Below are 19,056 nucleotides of genomic sequence, written 5' to 3'. Positions count from 1 at the left end.
ACCCTCTTAGTGGAAAATGGAGTCTTACTGTGTTCTGTGGATCCCAAACTTTCAGGCGCTCCAGGATCACCCAGAAAGCTTATAAAACATAAGTTCTGATGCCCCAACAAGTTTACCGAGTTGGGTGAGATCGTTGGATAGGCCTTGGGAAATCTGCATTTTTCATATGATTGTGATGTTAACTGAATTTTAAGAAACACTAAAACGCTGGTTTTTGCCACTGCCAGAAGTGGGAAGGATATTGAACATTTTGAGGCACTGATGCAATTGAACCCTCACCAATCAGGACTGCAAGCTGTAAGCCAGCAGTAGGGTATGACCAGGTGGGACATACTAGTCATGCTCACCTCCACCTGCACTGATGTTTTGGGAAGGCTGAGCCAGCCCTGACAAACATCAGGGCACCCAGTCCCACCAAGAAGGCCCCTCTCCTGAGATGTGGAGCTCATCCTCCTTGGAGGACCACTGCCCAGCATGGCCAGCAAGTCTACTGGCCTTTCCCATTGTCCAACACGGTGCTTCTCATTCTCCACCTTGAACGTCCCAGCTCATTCCAGACTCGCCGTGTGTTCTTGGTCTCTCCTGTCCTCCCAGCCTCCTCCCCAACCATCAGTCCTTCTTCCCTGACCTCCATGCCTGAGGACGGCTTGCAGCAGCCCATCCTGGACTTCTATGAGGGCTACCTTTATTATCTAAAAGCCTGAGAAGAACTGGCTCAGGGAATGAGGTGGCAGCTAGTCCATGCTGAGATTTTAGAGGGATGTTTTTCATCTTAGGTGCTTCCCTGGTGGTTTAGATGGTAAAGAGTCCACCTGCAATGGAGGAGACCTGGGTTCAATCCCTGGGTCAAGAAGATCCCTTGGAGAAAGGAATGGCTACCCACTTCAGTATTCTTGCCTGGAGAATTCCACACACAGAGGAGCCTGGTGGGCTACAATCCATGGGGTCACAACAAGTCGGACACAACTGAGCAACTAACACTTTCACCTTATGGTTTAAGTGTAAACTGGACACGGAGTCCAGTCCAGTCCTTGGGTGGTGATGGAACAGAAACACTGGTGTCACAACCAAGGTGCCCCATCAGCTGCTGGACGGGACCCTTTCCCAAGAGAGTGGATGGTGCCTGATCAACACTTCTGTTCTCAGCAGGAGTTTGTCTAAAGGATGCTATTTCCAGTAAAAGCCTCAAAAGGGTGCCACTCAAACCTGTCAAAAAGGAGAAACAGTGCTTCTACCTGCTGTTTGGTGGGACAGCGTTGATGGGGGGACAGGACACGGGCTGGAGTTCAACAATCCAACGGCCCCTTCTCCCCACCTCAGAGTGGCCCTAGAATCCCACGAGTGGCCACTGCTCATACACTTCATTTATCTTCTCAGGAGTCTTGTAGTCACTCTGTGTGTGACCACAGTGGGGAGATCCTCTTCTTGTTTACAGGGAACTCAAGATGCCAAACCGTGTCGCTGAAAAATTTGGGAGTGCTTTAATAATTGCCCCGCCTCCCATCCAGTCAACCGCTTGAAGGAAGGTGATGAACCCAACTTGGCATGAGAGCAGATGACACATAATTACACATTAAAAATGCAGAGGTAGGCTCCGGAACTCCAGAATGGAAAGCAGCCATTTAGCTTCCTGGATTAGTTCCCTGTTTCCCTTCTTAGTCAGAAGAGCATATTTTTAAGATTTGAAGCTTCCTGAACTGAGGAAATCACAACCACAGACCTTGTCCCTTGGACAACATGGGTAACCAAAAAACAGCACGAGAGGAATAAACACCCTTGTCCACCATGGTGGGGAAAAGAAGTTTACTTTTTTCATCCCCATCCTCCTCTTTTTAAACCCTTCATTCATTCAACCAGTTTTCACTGGGTACCGGCTGTGCACCAAGCATCATGTTAGGGATTCAATGCTGAATCTAACAGATGCTGCCCAACTTGGAGTGTGAGTAGGGCTCACACTCCAAGATGGAGGCAAGACAGGTCACTGAGCACAAAAGTAAGCAAATCAGCATTTGTGGTCAGTGCTTTGAAAGGACTGACATCAGCCCTGAATATTCACTGGAGGGACTGATGCTGAAGCCGAAGCTCCTATACCACCTGATGCAGAGAGCCGACTCATTGGAAAAGACCCTGATGCTGGGAAAGACTGAAGGCAGGAGCAGAAGGGGATGACAGAGGATGAGATGGTTGGATGGCATCACCGACTCAATGGACATGGGTTTGGGTTTGGGTGGACTCCGGGAGTCAGTGATGAACAGGGAGGCCTGGCATGCTGCAGGTCATGGGGTTACAAAGAGCCAAAGAGACACAACTTCGCGACAACAACAAGGGACTGGGAATAAAACCTCCCATGGGGTGAGGACAGTTGAGGGCCTCTCTGAGGCAGTGACAGTGATGCTGGGATTGAAAGGATGAGCAGGATCCAACCAGGTGAAGATGGTTATTAGTGGGTGGCATGGGAAGGATGCCCTCCTAGAAAGAGGGAGGAACATGTGCAAAGGCTTAGGAAAGGAAGAATTTGGCATGTTTGAGGAAATGACAAGGTAAAACATAGAACCTTGTTGCTGGAGCAGCGTGTGAGCTGAGAAGGAGTGAAGTTGGGTAGAGAGATTCCTGAGCCAGCTCTTATAGTCCTGAGGACCGGGTGGGTGGTGGAGGTTGTAGTTCTGAGAAAATAAGCCAGGTTTCAGAAGAGGGCTGTACTAATTTGATGGGCACACTGTTGCTGTGTAGATGTGAACTGGAGATGACTGGAAGAGATGGACGCTGGGAAACCACTTAGGTGGCTCTTAGCAGGTCCAGGGGCCAGACTGAACAGGGGACAGGGAAGATTGAAAGTGAACAGGGAGACAGCATCATGGAACTTATCCCACTAGGGATGTGAGCAGGAAAAGAGGGCAAGGTTCCCAGACTCCATCTTGGGTGACAGGCTGCATGGTGCCATGGACAGAGACCATGAAGACCCAGTGACAGATGTAGGTTTATTTTTGGTTGTTTTTGTTTTTATTTCATTATAGTTGATTTATGTTAGTTTCAGAGGTACAGCTTCAGATTCTTTTCCATTGTAGGTTATTACAAGATACTGAATAGAGTTCCCTGTGCTACACAGTAAATTTTTGTTGTTTATTTTATATATATATATATATATATATATATATATATATATATATATAGTAGTTGTTGTTCTTGTTTAGTCTCTAGAGTCGTGCCCGACTCTTTGCGACCTCATGGACTCTGTAGCCTGCCAGGCTCCTCTGTCCATGGGATTTCCCAGACAAGAATTCTGGAGTGGGTTGCCATTTCCTTCTCCAGGGGATCTTCTTGACCCAGGGGTTGAACCTGCGTCTCCTGCGTTGGCAGGTGGTTCTTTATCACTGAGCCACTGGGGACGCCCGTATTTAGTAGTATGTATCTGCTAATTCCAAACTCATTCACCACCCGCACACCTCTCCCCTTTGTAACCACAATTTTGTTTTCGACGTCTGAGTCAGTTTCTGTTTTGTAGGTGAGTTGACTTGTATTATTAATACTTAGTTAGATTCCACATTTAAGGGTTATCATGTAATATTTGTCTTTGTATGACTGACTTCACTCAGTATGATCATCTCTAGGTGCATCCATGTTGCTGCAAATGGCATTATTTCATTCTTTTTCCTGTTGGTGGGGATGTAAATGGTGGGGATTTTTTTTTTTAAACCTGTGTGTAGGTCGTTGATCAGAATACCATTTTGGTTACATTAATGTGTCTGTGTGATGTTGCAGTGGAGATCCATTCATTCAACCCACAGGGACCATCACACCCAGCACCGTGCCCTGGTTACCAGTCCCAGGGAGGCTTTAAGCACTCTGCCCACTGCATCTTAATACTGGAGTCACCCAGGAAGATACAAGGCGGTCGGGCCCTGGATGAAGCCGCACTGTCCTCATGCTTCTGGACAGTGCAAGATCAGTTCCAGCCAAGGGCGTCCATCCCCCAGGGTGGGCAGGCCTCTCAGCAGCGACTGCCCAGGGCAGCTTGCTCGTGTGCAATGGAAGGATTCCCCACTTCACCAAGGAATCTGAAACACTGGAGCTTCAGGTGAGCCTGAGAGCCATCAGCATACGACCTCAGCAGAACTGAACAGCACTTGTGGAGCAGGAAGAAGGGAAACATACGGCCACATGAGGTGGTAAACCCAGCACAGGCCCTAGGAATGCTTCATCTCAGGTTGAGGGCAGGCGCCAGGCCCAATGGGGGGCCAGAGACTGCCTTTCTCAATAGAGCCAAGTGAACAATTGGATGTAAAGTCTAGAGTCAAGGGCAAAGGAGGGTCGCACAGATGCAGTTCGGAGTAATTATATTAGCGTGATGATGGTGCTTAAATGGGCTCCCCTGGTGGCTCAGTGGTTAAGAATCCGCGGGCAAATGCAGGAGATGTGGGTTGGATCCCTGGTCCAGGAAGATCCACTGGAGAAGGAAATGGCAACCAGCCCCCATATTCTTGCCTGGGAAATCCCATCGACTTGGAGCCTGGTGGATTACAGTCCTGAGGGGTCACACAACAATCAGACATGACTTAGCCATTGAGCACTGCCGCGTGGTGCTTAAATCCAGGACAGTGATCACAGCACCCAGAGGAGAGGGCAGAGAGAGAAAAGACGTAGCTCAGAATCAGACAAAGGAGGGTGGAGGAGGCAGGCAGAGCCTGCAGAGGCAGACCACAGGGAGACTGCAGAAATCGCGGTGTTGCACCAGATTTGGTATCTGGAAGGTTATCTTGAAGTCAGAATAGAGCAAAGCTTTGGTTGTCTTACTTTTCGATCATGAGGCTTTCCTCAGAGACCTTTAAACAACATCTGAAAGAGCTGCCTTTGATAGAGTAGCCCCTTGATATTTGGTTACTGTGAAACCAACTGGCTGGCTGATTTATCAAATGTTTGAATGATTGAATGAATGAATGGGGGATTATATTTTAAAACAATTTCCTTCTGACTTTTATCTGAATAGAATATATATATATATATATATATACACATACACACATACACTCAAATCTGGAAAACTCAGCAGTGGCCACAGGACTGGAAAAGGTCAGTTTTCATTCCAATCCCTAAGAAAGGCAAAGAATGCTCAAACTACCACACAATTGCACTCATCTCACATGCTAATAAAGTAATGCTCAAAATTCTCCAAGCCAGGCTTCAGCAATATGTGAACCGTGAACTTCCAGATGTTCAAGCTGGTTTTAGAAAAGGCAGAGGAACCAGAGATCAAGTTGCCAACATCTTCTGGATCATCAAAAAAGCAAGAGAGTTCCAGAAAAACATCTGTTTCTGCTTTATTGACTATGCCAAAGCCTTTGACTGTGGATCATCGAAAAAGCAAGAGAGTTCCAGAAAAACATCTATTTCTGCTTTATTGACTATGCCAAAGCCTTTGACTGTGTGGATCACAATAAACTGTGGAAAATTCTGAAGGAGATGGAAATACCAGACCACCTGACCTGCCTCTTTAGAAACCTGTATGCAGATCAGGAACCAATAGTTAGAACTGGACTTGGAACAACAGACCGGTTCCAAATCAGAAAAGGAGTACGTCAAGGCTGTATATTGTCACCCTGCTTATTTAACTTCTATGCAGAGTACATCCTGAGAAACGCTGGGCTGGAGGAAGCACAAGCTGAAATAAAGATTGCCGGAAGAAATATCAATAACTTCAGATATGCAGATGACACCACCACAGATGGCAGAAAGTGAGGAAGAACTAAAGAGCCTCTTGATGAAAGTGAAAGAGGAGAGTGAAAAAGTTGGCTTAAAGCTCAATATTCAGAAAACTAAGATCATGGCATCCAGTCCCATCAGTTCATGGCAAATAGATGGGGAAACAGCGGAAACAGTGGCTGACTTTATTTTTTGGGGCTCCAAAATCACTGCAGATGGTGACTGCAGCTGTGAAATTAAAAGACTCCTTGGAAGGAAAGTTTTGACCAACCTAGACAGCATATTCAAAAGCAGAGCCATTACTTTGCCAACAAAGGTCCATCTAGTCAAGGCTATGGTTTTTCCAGTAGTCATGTATGGATGTAAGAGTTGGACTATAAAGAAAGCTGAGCACTGCAGAATTGATGCTTTTGAACTGTGGTGTTGGAGAAGACTCTTGAGAGTCCCTTGGATTGAAAGGAGATCCAACCAGTCCATCCTAAAGGAGATCAGTGTTGGGTGTTCATTGGAAGGACTGATTCTGAAGCTGAAACTCCAATACTTTGGCCACCTGATGCGAAGAGCTGACTCATTTGAAAAGACCCTGATGCTGGGAAAGATTGAGGGCAGGAGGAGAAGGGGACGACAGAGGATGAGATGGTTGGATGGCATCACTGACTCAATGGACATGGGTTTGAGTAAACTCTAGGAGTTGGTAATGGACAGGGAGGTCTGGTATACTGCAGTTCATGGGTTGCAAAGAGTCAGACACGACTGAGCGACTGAACTGAACTGAACTGAACACACACACACAATATTCCATTGTATATATACAGATACACACTTTTCACTTACTTTCAGTATTCCACTGTATATGTGTGTATACATATATCATATATATATATGGGCTTCCCAGGTGGCGGTAGTGGTAAAGAACCCAGTTGCCAATGCAGGAGATGCAGGAAACTCAGGTTCGATCCCTGGGTCGGGAAGATCCCCTGGAGGAGGGCATGGCAACCCATTCCAGTATTCTTCCCTGGAGAATGCCATGGACAGAGGAGCCTGGTGGGCTACAGTCCATAGGGTCACAAAGAGTCGGACACAATTTGGAGTGGCTTAGCACAGTACAGCATATATACATACCATATACCATATCTTCTTTATCCATTCATTAAGACAAGCAATCTTAATGCTTTTTCCATTATGGAAAAATTCAAATACACAGAAGTAGAAAGAATAGTTTAATGATCGTCATGTACTCATAGTCCAGTAATTATCAACACAGCAAATCCTTTAATATCTTAAAATTTCTAGTCAGGGTAAACGTTTCTGCACTTGTCTCTTGTATTTTTAACACTTTGAGCCAGGGTGCAAATAAGTTGTGCATATTACGGTTGGTTGCTGTGTCTCCTACACCTTTTAATCCATAGTCGTCTTGAAGAAGACTGCTTCTCCTCTCTGTCTGCCATTCCTTTGACGTTTATCTGTTGAAGAAGACGGCTTGTTTCCCACTACCTTGAATTTTTTTAAATTATTTATTTATTTTTTAGTTGTACTGGGTCTTCGTGGGTGCACTCAGACTTTCCTCTAGTTGCAGCGAGCAGGCTTCTCATTGTGGTGGCCTCTCCTGTTGTAGAGCGTGGGCTCTAGGTGCACAGGCTTAGCTGCCTTGTGGCATGTAGGATCTTCCTGGACTAGGATCAATCCCGTGTGCCCTGCGTTGATGGGTGGATTCTTAACCACTGGACCACCAGGGAAGCCTCCCACAACCTTGATTTTGCTCACTGCATCCCTGTGGGGTTATTTAACATGATCTGCATTTCTCTTTTTTGGGGTCCAATTTCACTGAAATAAAATGACATATAGCACTGTGTAAGTTTAAGGTGTACAGCATAATGACTTGATTTTCACATACTGTGAAAAGATGACCACAGTAAGTTCAGTTAATGTCCATCATCTCATACAAATATTAAAAAAAAATAGGTTTTTTTTTTTCTTGGGATTTAGTCCCTTAACAGCTTTCAAATATACTACATAGCAGTGTTAACCATAATCTTCATATTGTACATTACATGCCTAGTACTTATGACTGGAAGTTTATAAGTTTTTGGTCTATGTATTTCTTATAAACTGGTAGCTTACTCCAGAGGCTTGACTGGATTCCGATGAGATGTTTCTATCGTTTGCGCAGCATGGAAGTACACACTTCTGCCAGGAAGCCCCTGTGGTCCATCTCTCCTTTTGTGATGCTGAGCCTTGGTGAGCATCACCGCCCTCCTCACCCTGACCTCTGTCCAGAAGACTTCTCAAGAGGAACTCACAGGGCAGTTCCTGAGTTCTTACACTTTCAAAACTTACACAGCATTACCAACAATGACTGTTCAGTTGGACATAAAACACCTGTCTCAGATTTTCTTTTCTTGAATATCTTAAATATATTCTTTCACATCTCCTGTTTTAACTGTTATTGCTATCATAAGGCTGACCAAAGAATGTTTTTTCTTTTTCATGAAAATCCAATAATTGTACAGGGACATGGATCAGTACCGGCATTTCTGGATTGGTTGTCTCGGATGTGGGCTTTATCTTTGCAACAGGAAGTTTCAGTGGCTCGAAAAGTCTGGCCCCAAGGATCTCTCAAACTTCTCAAGACCTTTAAAGGTCCATTCTCTAATGGATGGAGAATCCAATTAAGTCCAACAAGGAAAGTTGGTGCAAATGAAAGAGATAGTCCAGATAAAAGTGAGAGAGGAGAGGACAGAGTGGAGCAGAGAAGGCATGAGCTGCCTTAAAAAACAACTAAAGGGAGAGGCTGTCAGGAAGTTCTTGTTGTTCAGTTGCTAAGTCATATCCAGCTCTGCAACCCCATGGACTGCAGCACACCAGGCTTCCTTGTCCTTTACTATCTCCCTGAGTTTGCTCAAACTCATGTCCATTGAGTCAGTGATGCCATCCAACCATCTCATCCTCTGTCTTCCCCTTCTTTTCCTGCCTTCAATGTTTTTCCAGCATCAGAGTCTTTCCCAATAAGTTGGTTCTTCGCATCAGGTGGCCAAAATATTGGAGCTTCAGCTTCAGCATCAGTCCTTCCAATGAATAGTCAGAAAGTTAGAAAAGCTATATGGGCAAACTTATTTCCCCTAAATACGAGTGACAGAAAAGGACTCTTGCCAAATCCTGTCCAAATTATTATAAGAAAACAAAGTAAACTCTCTACAGTCAATGAAGAAATCCCAGAAAGACATGCCCATACAAAAGATGAAAACCATGACCTAGTACTTCCGGACAAGTGGAAAGAAGTTTTAAAAATATAAAAACGATGAAAGGACAACATAAGTAAAAATCAGAAAGCCTTAGAAATTAGGTGATTAAAGAAATGGAAAATTTGAAGCAAGATGACAAAACACAGGAGACAAAAAGAAAAAAGAAAAAATCAGATCATGCATGTGGAACACTTAGCTCAGTTCTGGGAAAATAGCAAGTGCTCAGTAAACAGATTAAAAGAGAATCATAATCCATGCTTTTGGCTTGCCAGCCTCTCCACAGCCTCTGTTAGTGTCCTCCTTTTATAAATTAAGGGTAGTTGGTTTATAATATTGTTTTACTTTCAGGTGTGCAGCAAAGTACTTTGGAATCTGAAAGTTTTCAGATTCTTTTCTATGTTATAATAAGATACTGAGTAGCGTTCCCTGTGCTATACCATAGGACCTTGTTGTTTATCTATTTTATATGCACTAACTGGACTGCAGCCCTCCAGGCTCCTCTGTCCATGGGATTCTCCAGGCAAGAATCCTGGAGTGGGTTGCCATTTCATTCTCCAGGGAATCTTCCTGACCCAGGGATTGAACCCAGGTCTCCTGCACTGCAGGCTGATTCTTTACCGTCTGAGCCACCAGGGAAGCCCTATATACTAACTAATGTCTGTTAATCCCATGCTCCTAATTTATCCCTCCTTTCCCCTTTAGTAACCATAATTTTGTTTTCTATGTCTGTGAGCCCGTGTCTGTTTTGTAAATGAGCTGATCTGTATTATTTTGTTAGGTTCCACATGTAAGTGACACCATATGGTGTTTTTCTCTGTCTGACTCCATTTAGCATGATGATCTCTGGGTCCATCCACGTTGCTGCAATTGGCCCCATTTCATCCTTCTTTATAGTTGAATAATATTCCACTGTATGCATGCTCCACATCTTCTTTATCCATTCGTCTGTTGATGGAGGCTGTAGTGCCACTATGAACACTGGAGTGTATGGATCTTTTTGATTTAGAGTTTCCATCTTTTCTAGATATATGCTCAGGAGTGGGTTTGTTGGATCATATGGTAGTTCTATTTTTAGTTTTTTGAAGAGCCTCCGTACTGGTCTCCATAGTGGCTGTACCAGCTTACATTCCTACCAGCAGTGTAGGAGGGTTCCCTTTTCTCCACACCCTCTCCAGCACTGGCTGTTTGTAGACTTCTTGATGACAGCCATTCTGACCTGTGTGAGGTGGTATCTCACTGTAGTTTTAATTTGCGTTTCTCTAATAACTAGTGATGTCAAGCGTCTTTTCACTTTCCTGTAGGCCACCTGTGTCTTCTTCAGAGAAATGTCTACTTAGGTCGGTCCTCTTTACAGTTCTGAAGTCGCCATGCACTCAACTAAATGCCACAGCTTGGACAGACTTGAATGTGATGACAGCTGTACTTAAATCAGGGCACAGAGAGTGTGCCAGCACTGGGCCATGGAATGCCTGACAGTGTATCAAGATAAGAAATGAGAGTCTGAATGGAGCCCGTCTAAGAAGTGAAAATCCTGGGTAACAAGATCCAGACAGGTGCTAGCACACAGGGTCATGTGGCATCTCTTCATTTCTCTATCACGTCAACAACTCCATCCCACCCTACCCTATCCTCACCCACACCAGCCAAGGACAGCCAGGCTCAGTGCCCTGCGGGGGACCCACACTGATGCTGGTCCCCACCCCGCTGCAGAGCCAGACTGAAAGATTCTCAGGTTCATACTCTTTGGCTCTCAGCCTAGTGACCAGCCGGCCGACTTTCAGACTATGCTGGGGAGCAAGATGGCAGGAACAGGAATTCCATGCTCTGGTGCATTTGTGTTGTTTCAGACACATTCCTGAAAACCCGTCATTGGCAGAGAGACCATGTCGGAGGGGTTGGCGGGGAGTGGGCGGGGGGCAGGAACCTGAGGTTCCCTCCCCAGGCCAAGTTTACGGAGAAATTGGAATGGCTCCTTCCCCAGGGAGAAGCAGCATTTCAGATGGTCTGGGTCCTTTCGCAATGAACAGAATCCATGTAATTGTCTGCATAACTTCCCAATTACAAGGAGGCTGAGGGAAGCCAGAGTCCCTGCCAACCCACCCACAGGAAGGCTGCTGTTCTCATCAGGAGCAAAGCACCTTTTTCTGCCTCCTGATAGACACAGCAGGAAAGGATGCTCTGAGGCCAACAAGGAAGTGCTTCCAATTTCTTTCCCAAGATGCTGTGGTCAGGTCAGTGAACTGACAAATCGCTCCTCTTGGTGGAAATGGCCTGTGCCCTGAATCTGGGCTTAAGGAACTCATAGCAAGCAGATGTGGCCTGAGGGTTTAAAATCATTGTCTCCTCATTAGAAAATTTAGAAATGTTCACTGTGGAAAAATGGAAGATTGTTAAAAAAGTGCTTTTGAACTGTGGTTCAAAAGACTCTTGAGAAGACTCTTGAGAGTCCCTTGGACAGCAAGGAGCTCAAACCAGTCAATCCTAAGGAAATCAACCCTGAATATTCATTGGAAGGACTGATGCTGGAGCTCCAAAGCTTTGGCAACCTGGTGGGAAGAGCTGACTCATTGGAAAAGACCCTGATGCTGGGAAAGGAGGAGAAGGGGGTGACAGAGAATGAGATGGTTGGATGGCATCACTGACTCAAAGGACATGAGTCTGAGCAAACTCTGGGAGATAGTGAACGACAGGGAAGCTTGGCATTCTGCAGTCTATGGGGTCTCAAAGAGTCGGACATGACTTATCGACTGAACAACAACAAATAAAATAATTGTCAGTAAACAAAGAAAAATTACCCATAATCTACCACACAGAGAAAAATCTATTAAAGCCAATTAAACCTATTACATATTTATTTTATTTCATGACTGCTCCATGTGGCTTGCAGGATCTTAGTTTCCTAATCAGGAATTGAACCTGGACCCTCAGCAGTGAAAGCATAGAATCTTAACCACTGGACTGCCAGGGAATTCACTAAACCTATTAAATCGTTGAACATGTTTAATATATCTGTCCAATAGCTCAGTTGGTAAAGAATCCGCCTGCAAGGTGGGAGACCCCAGTTCTTTTCCTGGGTCGGGAAGATCTGCTGGAGAAGGGATAGGCTACCCACTCCAATATTCTTGGGCTTCTCTTGTGGCTCAGCTGGTAAAGAATCCACCCACCTGCAATGCAGGAGACCTGGGTTTGATCCCTGGGTTGGGAAGATCCCCTGGAGAAGGGAAGTTACCCACGCCAGTGTTCTGGCCTGGAGAATGCCATGGACTATATAGTCCTTGGGATAGCAAAGAGCTGGACATGACCGAGTGAGTTTCACTTTCACTTTCATACATTTTTCACAGGACTGTTTTGTGTATAAACAAGGAACGTTTTCCTTTTCAGGAAAAGGAAAAATTAAGGGTCATGGTTAACTCCTCCCTACACAGGGTGGGAATTTGGAAAGAGTTATTGTTCTCCATCTCTGACCACTCTTATGGGCCGTCTCTCCCTCTTATAACCCCTTGAATTGAGTTCCTGTTCAAAGAGGGTTCTACCTGGGCACTGGCTGATAGGGGCGGAGTTGAGGCAGTAAACTACTTGAAGGCAGTGTGGGCCCAGGACAACGTTGGTTCCTTCTGCCCAGCTGCAGTGTCTACACTGCAAATTAGAAAATGGCACCTCTGGGTGGAACTGGGCTGAAAGATGGGCAACTCTTGCAGGCAGAGCTCCAGGTGGGCACAGTGTGTGCCAGGGTCAGTGGCTTGTTGCATGCATGGTGGGCTACATCTCAGCCCACTGGCTCCCTCCCAGCTCTGGCTGTTGCTGGAAGGGGGCGAGGCAAGGACAGAGTGGGGTGGGGAGTGGTCACAAGCTGGAGTCATCCTGTCATGAAAAGAAAGTGACCCCACCTTTGTGTTTTGTTTTGGAATGAGAACTCATGCCTATATTTGAAATTTATTTGTTTTCCTAGATATCAGTGAATGCTCCAGTCAGCCTTGTCAGAATGGTGGCACATGTGTGGAAGGTGTCAACCAGTACAAATGCATTTGTCCTCCTGGAAGGACTGGGAGCCGCTGTCAGCATCAGGCCCAGACTGGTATGTAGCAGCTATGGGGCCGGGGAGGACAGCCTGTTATCGAGAAGGGAGGACCCTAGCCACGGGTCACCAAAGGCAGACCAGTGGGATGTTCTCTCTGGTTTACATCATAGATCCCTCTGGTTCCCTGAGATGGGTATTTGGGATGGCGCTTAGTGCTCTTGTGGAACCAGAGTTTTGGTCCTTCCCAGGTGGCTCAGTGGTAAAGAATCTACCCGCCAATGCAGGAGAAGTGGGTTCAATCCCTGCGTTGGGAAGAGCCCCTGGAGTAGGAAATGACAACCCACTCCAGTGTTTTCGCCTGGAGAATTCCATGGACAGAAGAGCCTGGTGGGCCACAGTCCATGGTGTTGCAAAGACTCAGACATGACTGAGCACACACACACACACACACACACGGAAAGATGCAAGTGGAAGGACTGAGTCCCACCCTAAAACCCTGCAGATTTGGAACTTGGCCTGAGAAGCTTCCTTGCTGCCACCTTCATGTGGCTGACTTTCCTCTGCACATGAGTAGAACAGCTTCTTCTGCAAATGTGCCATGCAAAATTCATAGTTACTGATATAGTATTTTCAGAGCTGGGTAAGCTAGATGTTCAACTGGTGATGAGGTTAGGATCCACATTTGAGCCCCAGCATTTCTTCAGCCAGAGGTCTAGGTGCCACATGGTGGCTGGTTTTGCAGGTGCCAAGAAAATCCGATGACAAGGAGTCTATGGGAGATGGGGGCTGGGGGTGCCATGCTATGCTGCAACCATCTTTTTGTTTTTGGGTTCCCCCATGTGTAGCTTGTAGGATCTTACTTCCCCGACCAAAGATTGAATTGAACCCATGCCCTCGGCAGTGAAAGCTGAGTCCTAACCACTGGACCACCAGGGGCTTCCCTGAGCCAACATTTCTCATATAAGAAAGTCAAACCCTAAAGATGTCCTGTTCCTTTGCCAGAAAAGCCTGGGGTGTCTGTGCGGTTGCCTTCTGAGTGGAATCTCAGTATAGGGGAAGGAATTGGTGGTTAGCAGAGACCAAGCTTTGTCAGTACTTGATATCTATCCATTGGAGCCAGCTCAAGGTCCAGTTTAAGTTTTGTCCCCAGAGATTTGCTGTTTAATGTGTCTTGATTCCGTTCAGCTGAGTCAGTCTTCTGGGTACTTTCTCAGGGAGAACCTGAGGTCCCCCGACAGTGCGTGTCCCCTGGAGTTGCCCTGCGTGGAAACAGCCCCACTCCTCCTCCTACTTAGTACCAGGAAAGAAAAAGAAATAGCTACCCAACTGTGTTGATCCTGGACACTGGATCTAAGCCCCACCTGTCTAGGCGTCCACTATTGGAAACTTCAGGCTCCAGGGCACAGATCCTCAGGCTCCTGGATCCTCAGGTCCGGGGCACAGTTAATGTAGAAATTATCCCCATGACAGGAATCTCTGCAAGGAAGTGGAAGGAGGGAATGAGCAGGCGCATCTGAAGCTAGTTTATGGCCTTATAGGATCCCCATGAACAATGTGAACAACAGCCCGGCACACCCCTGGCTTTTTGGTCACCTGGTCCCCCAGCCTACAGCTTTCCTTCTCATCAGCTCTGCCCCTGTCTTTCTGGCTCCCAAGGGGAGCCTCTCTTTGATTACTTTAAAAAAACAAAACAAAACACATTCACCATTTTTGTTCACATTGTAAAATATACATAACAAGATTTACCGTTTTAAGTGTGTGGTTCAGAGGCATTAACTACCAATCACCAACACCTCTAGAACTTTTTTCACCTTGCAAAATTGAAACTCTGTGCCCATGAAACAACTTCTTCCCATCTCCCCAGCAATCATTCTGTTCTCTGTCTGGATGAATTTGATGACTCCAGTGGGATGACTAAGTGTCCTCTTGTGCATCAGATAACATTTACCACCAATCCCTCTAACCATGGAGAGTCCGAAATCCTTTGAAAGCTTTCAAAAATTAACACTTTTTAAAAAATTTACTGATTAGAACATTGATTTATATTCTTGGTTGAAACAAACAAAAACCTTCGATACTTTAGGAAAATATTTTAAAAATACAAAAAAAGAACCCAGAAAAAAATGTAGTGTTTTAAGCTATGTAGATTTTTTTTTTTTAATTTTTACTTTTTAGCCATGCCATGCAGTGTGGTTTCGAACCTGCACCCTCTGCATGGGAAGTACAGAGTCTTAACCACTGGACTGTCAGGGAAGTCTCTCCATAGATTTTTTTTTAAAGTATTTTAAAATTAATTTTCATTGGGGGTATAGTTGATTTAGTTTCTGCTATACAGCAAAGTGAATCAGTTATACCTATACATATATCCACTCTTTTTTTAGATTCTTTTCTAAAATATATATATTATATGGATTGACATGTTTGCTCAGTGGTGTCTGACTCTGTGACCCCATGGACTGTAGCCCGCCAGGCTCCTCTGTCTATGGAATTCTCCAGGTGAGAATACTGGAGTGGGTTACCATTTCCTTCTCCAGGGGATTTTCCTGACCCTGGGATTGAACCCACATCTCTTGCATTGGCAGGTGGATTCTTTACCACTGAGCCACCAGGGAAACATATATATGTATATATGCACACATATACACTACTATATATAGTAGTGTGGGGTGTATAGTCAATCCCAATCTCCCAACTTATCCCTCCCGTCCTTTCCCCTTGGTAAGCATAAGTTTGTTTTCTACAGCTGTGACTCTATTTCTGTTTTGTAAATAGGTTCATTTGTACCATTGGTTTTAGATACCACAAATAAGTGATATCATATGATATCTGTCTTTGATTTCACTCAGAAAGACAATCTCTAGGTCCATCCATGTGGCTGCCTTATTTCGATAAACTCCATAGTTTTAAACTCCAGTGATCACTGCTAGGGTCCTGGTGCTTTGAGCCTTTGAAAGTGAAACGCGGATCTCACCTTACTGTGGTCCTCTGGGTGCAGTTGTGTCGCCTGCTTTTCGCGCATCGTTCTTTTCGGGCGCGTCCCCTTGTCTTCCGCCCGTTTGGGGTGGGCGCTGGATCACCGGCTGAGTTTCGGTTAATTCCGTGTCTTTCCTCTCCCTACTCCAGAGTAAGCTCTGAGAAGGGGCCGCGCCCCGATCTCGGGACTCCCCCAAGGTCAGGCCCAGGTGCGCCAGGCCCGGCCCTGAGGATGTCTTCTCCCCGCAGCCGCCCCCGAGGGCAGCGAGGCAGGGGACGCCGCCTTCAGCCGGGCGCCGCGATGCGCGCAGGTGGAGCGGACGCAGCACTGCAGCTGCGAAGCCGGATTCCACCTGAGCGGCGCCGCCGCCGATAGCGTCTGCCAGGGTAGGCGCGGGCTCCATCGGGGGGAGGGGACGCGGAGGTCGTGGGGAGAGGGGCTCCTACCTGCAGCCCTCCCGGGGGGTGCGCCCGCGCCCAGGTGTAGGTGCCAGTGGGCGGGTGGCTTCCTGCGCGTGGTCTCAGAAAGCCCCGCACCTTGCTGCTTAGGTAAGTAGGTGTGGATCTGATGGTTGCTAGGACACAGCTAGCGCGGAGACGTCGGGAGCGGTTCTAAGAAAACATCCGGGGGTCCCGGGTCTACCCTTAGTCATGCGCACTTGTGTAGAAGTGCCCCTCCCTCCCGGCTAGGATTGCAGGGCAGGTGGCAGGGCGGAGCTAGAATGACAGCCCCTCACCATACCCCATCCCTGTCCGCAGAGCTGTGCAGGGGCTTGGGCTCATTCTCTGGGCCCCTCTCTGCTTAGTCTTACTGACTGGCCCACTTTTGCAAACCTCCTCCTGGATTATCAGACTTCCATCTGAAAACGACTCAAACCAGCGGTTCCAACCTAAGAATTGCATAGTTGTTGCTAACGGCCTCATTTTACAGCCACAGAAACCATCTTACACCCGTTCCCAAAGATGAGAAGGATTAAGGCGGGGCGGGGAACCAAGGCGGAAGTCTGGGTCCGCCGCCCCACGCTTTGCTCCCTAGGGAGCAAGGTACTTGCCAGGTTGGACTTGGCAGCCTCGCAAGGTCTGCCCAGGTAGTCATCAGCCTTAGAGGAGAGGCCCAGGGTCCCCGCCCGTATCAGCTCCCTCACCTCCTCCCTTCGGGCCTCCAGGTCCTTGGCTTGGGAGTACTCCTGCTTCTCTTCTGAGTCCTCTGCAGGGGATCGGCCTTGGCAGCCACTGCGACCCGGCCCGTTAGCCACAGCTGCCACCGATGGTGACGCAGCAGCCATCCTGGGTCACGGCTGGTGGCCGCCCACTGGTGGCTCCTGGAGTCATACTGGGCACTTCTGTCCCCAGATGTGAACGAATGCGAGCTCTATGGACAGGAGGGGCGCCCCCAGCTCTGCATGCACGCCTGCGTGAACACCCCCGGCTCCTACCGCTGTGTCTGCCCCAGTGGATACCGGACTCTGGCTGACGGGAAGAGTTGTGAGGGTGAGTGAGGCTGCGGCAAAGGAAGGTGGTCCCAGACTGTGGCTCTGAACTACTGGGGGAGGAGAGGAGGGCGGAGGGCTCCTCTACCAACTGACATGGAATCCAAGCGAACAGGGAGCTGCCCAGTGACGTCCTAGTGGGGCCCCATGGCTGGGCTTAGAGGAGTGGGTAACCTGGGACTAGAGAAAGAAGGCATCCAGATAGCCATCATCCTCCCATCATCCGTCCATCTATCCATCATCCATCCACCTTTCCTTCTATCCTACGAGGATTCACAAAGGCCCGTGTAGGATTGTGTGGGGTTTGAAAAGAAGCCTGGCCTCCAGGCCAGGAGCTCATAGAATATGCAAAGAACAGAGGGCATATAAAGGGCATGATATTAGCCACGGAGGGCAGACCCCGGGTCTCGCCGACTGAGGGGGAGGCAGGTCGAGAGAAGCGTTGTGACCAGTGGCACTCGTTCGTGCCCTCCAGCACCTCTGTAACCTGTCACGTCCGGAGGGGGAGGACGGGGTCCTGGGGAGGGGAGCTCCCCAGGACTGCCATCAGACCTGGATTTCTGTTAGGAGCGACAGGGCTTCCAGTTATCAGAATCAGCGTTGGGCATTTTGCAAAGTTCACTGCGTGTGCAGCACCTTTTGCAGTGCCTGCTGGTGCCCTTCATGTGGGCCCATCAGTGATGGACGGGTGGCAGGAGATCTTCTTCCTCATTGGGTGCCCACTATTTCTTCTTTTTTTTACCTCCATGGATTTTATTTTAACTTTTATTGGAGTTTAGTTGCTTTACAATGTTGTGTTAGTGTCTACTGTACAGCAAAGTGATTTAGTTATACATACACGTATAAACTCAACATCCAAAAAACTAGGATCACAGCCTCCTGTTGCATCACTTCATGGCAAATAGAAGGAGAAAAAGGGGAAACAATAGCAGATTTATTTTCTAGGGCTCCAAAATCACTGCGGATGGTGACCACAGCCATGAAATTAAAAGATGCTTGCTTCTTGGAAGAAAAGCTATGACAAACCTAGACACTATATTAAAAAACAGAGACATCACTTTGCAGACAAAGGTTCAGGTAGTCAAAGCTATGGTTTTTCCAGTTGTCATGTACAGATGTGAGAGTAGGACCATAAAGAAGGCTGAGTGCCAAAGAATTGACGTTTTCCAACTGTGGTGTTAGAGAAGACACTTGAGAGTCCCTTGGACTGCAAGGAGATCAAATCAGTCCATCCTAAAGGAAACCAACCCTGAATATTCATTGGAAGGACTGATGCTGAAGCTGGAGCTCCAATACTTTGGGCACCTGATGCGAAGAACTGACTTGTTGGAAAAGACCGTGAAGCTGGGAAAGACTGAGGGCAGGAGGAGAAGGGGGTGACAGAGGATGAGATGGTTGGATGGCATCACCAACTCAATGGACATGACTTTGAGCAAACTCAGGGAGATAGTGAAGAACAGGGAAGCCTGGCATGCTGCAGTCCTTTGGGTCACAAAGAGACACGACTTGGTGATGGAAGAGAAGCTCTTTTTAGATTCTTTTCCCATATGGATCATGACCAAGTATTGAGTAGAGCTCCCTGTGCTGCACAGTAGGCTCTTACTAGTTGTCTGTTGTATATAGAGTATTGTGCATT

The 19,056-nt window shown here is 47.0% G+C and overlaps 1 protein-coding gene and 1 long non-coding RNA gene across 2 annotated transcripts in view; one reads left to right on the top strand and one right to left on the bottom strand.

The window, feature by feature from the left end:
• The window catches only part of FBLN7 (fibulin 7), a 57,044-nt gene that overhangs the window by 34,567 nt on the left and 3,421 nt on the right, over positions 1–19,056 (top strand). Inside the window, exons 4-6 of the mRNA XM_002691125.6 lie at positions 12,889–13,014; positions 16,180–16,317; positions 17,284–17,421. Of these exons, the coding sequence (XP_002691171.2) occupies positions 12,889–13,014; positions 16,180–16,317; positions 17,284–17,421 (402 nt within the window). The remainder of the gene's footprint in view (positions 1–12,888; positions 13,015–16,179; positions 16,318–17,283; positions 17,422–19,056) is intronic.
• On the bottom strand, positions 6,738–16,185 carry LOC132346533 (uncharacterized). The gene is made up of 3 exons (XR_009496346.1): positions 15,929–16,185; positions 14,319–14,433; positions 6,738–7,521 (listed from the first exon to the last, which is right to left on the bottom strand). It is a non-coding gene; the product is annotated as an uncharacterized lncRNA (long non-coding RNA).

Source organism: Bos taurus, chromosome 11 (assembly GCF_002263795.3).
Source record: "Bos taurus isolate L1 Dominette 01449 registration number 42190680 breed Hereford chromosome 11, ARS-UCD2.0, whole genome shotgun sequence".
NCBI lineage: Eukaryota > Metazoa > Chordata > Mammalia > Artiodactyla > Bovidae > Bos > Bos taurus.
The sequence above is the reverse complement of the archived record's forward strand: the minus strand, read 5'-3'. Positions and strand labels throughout refer to the sequence as shown.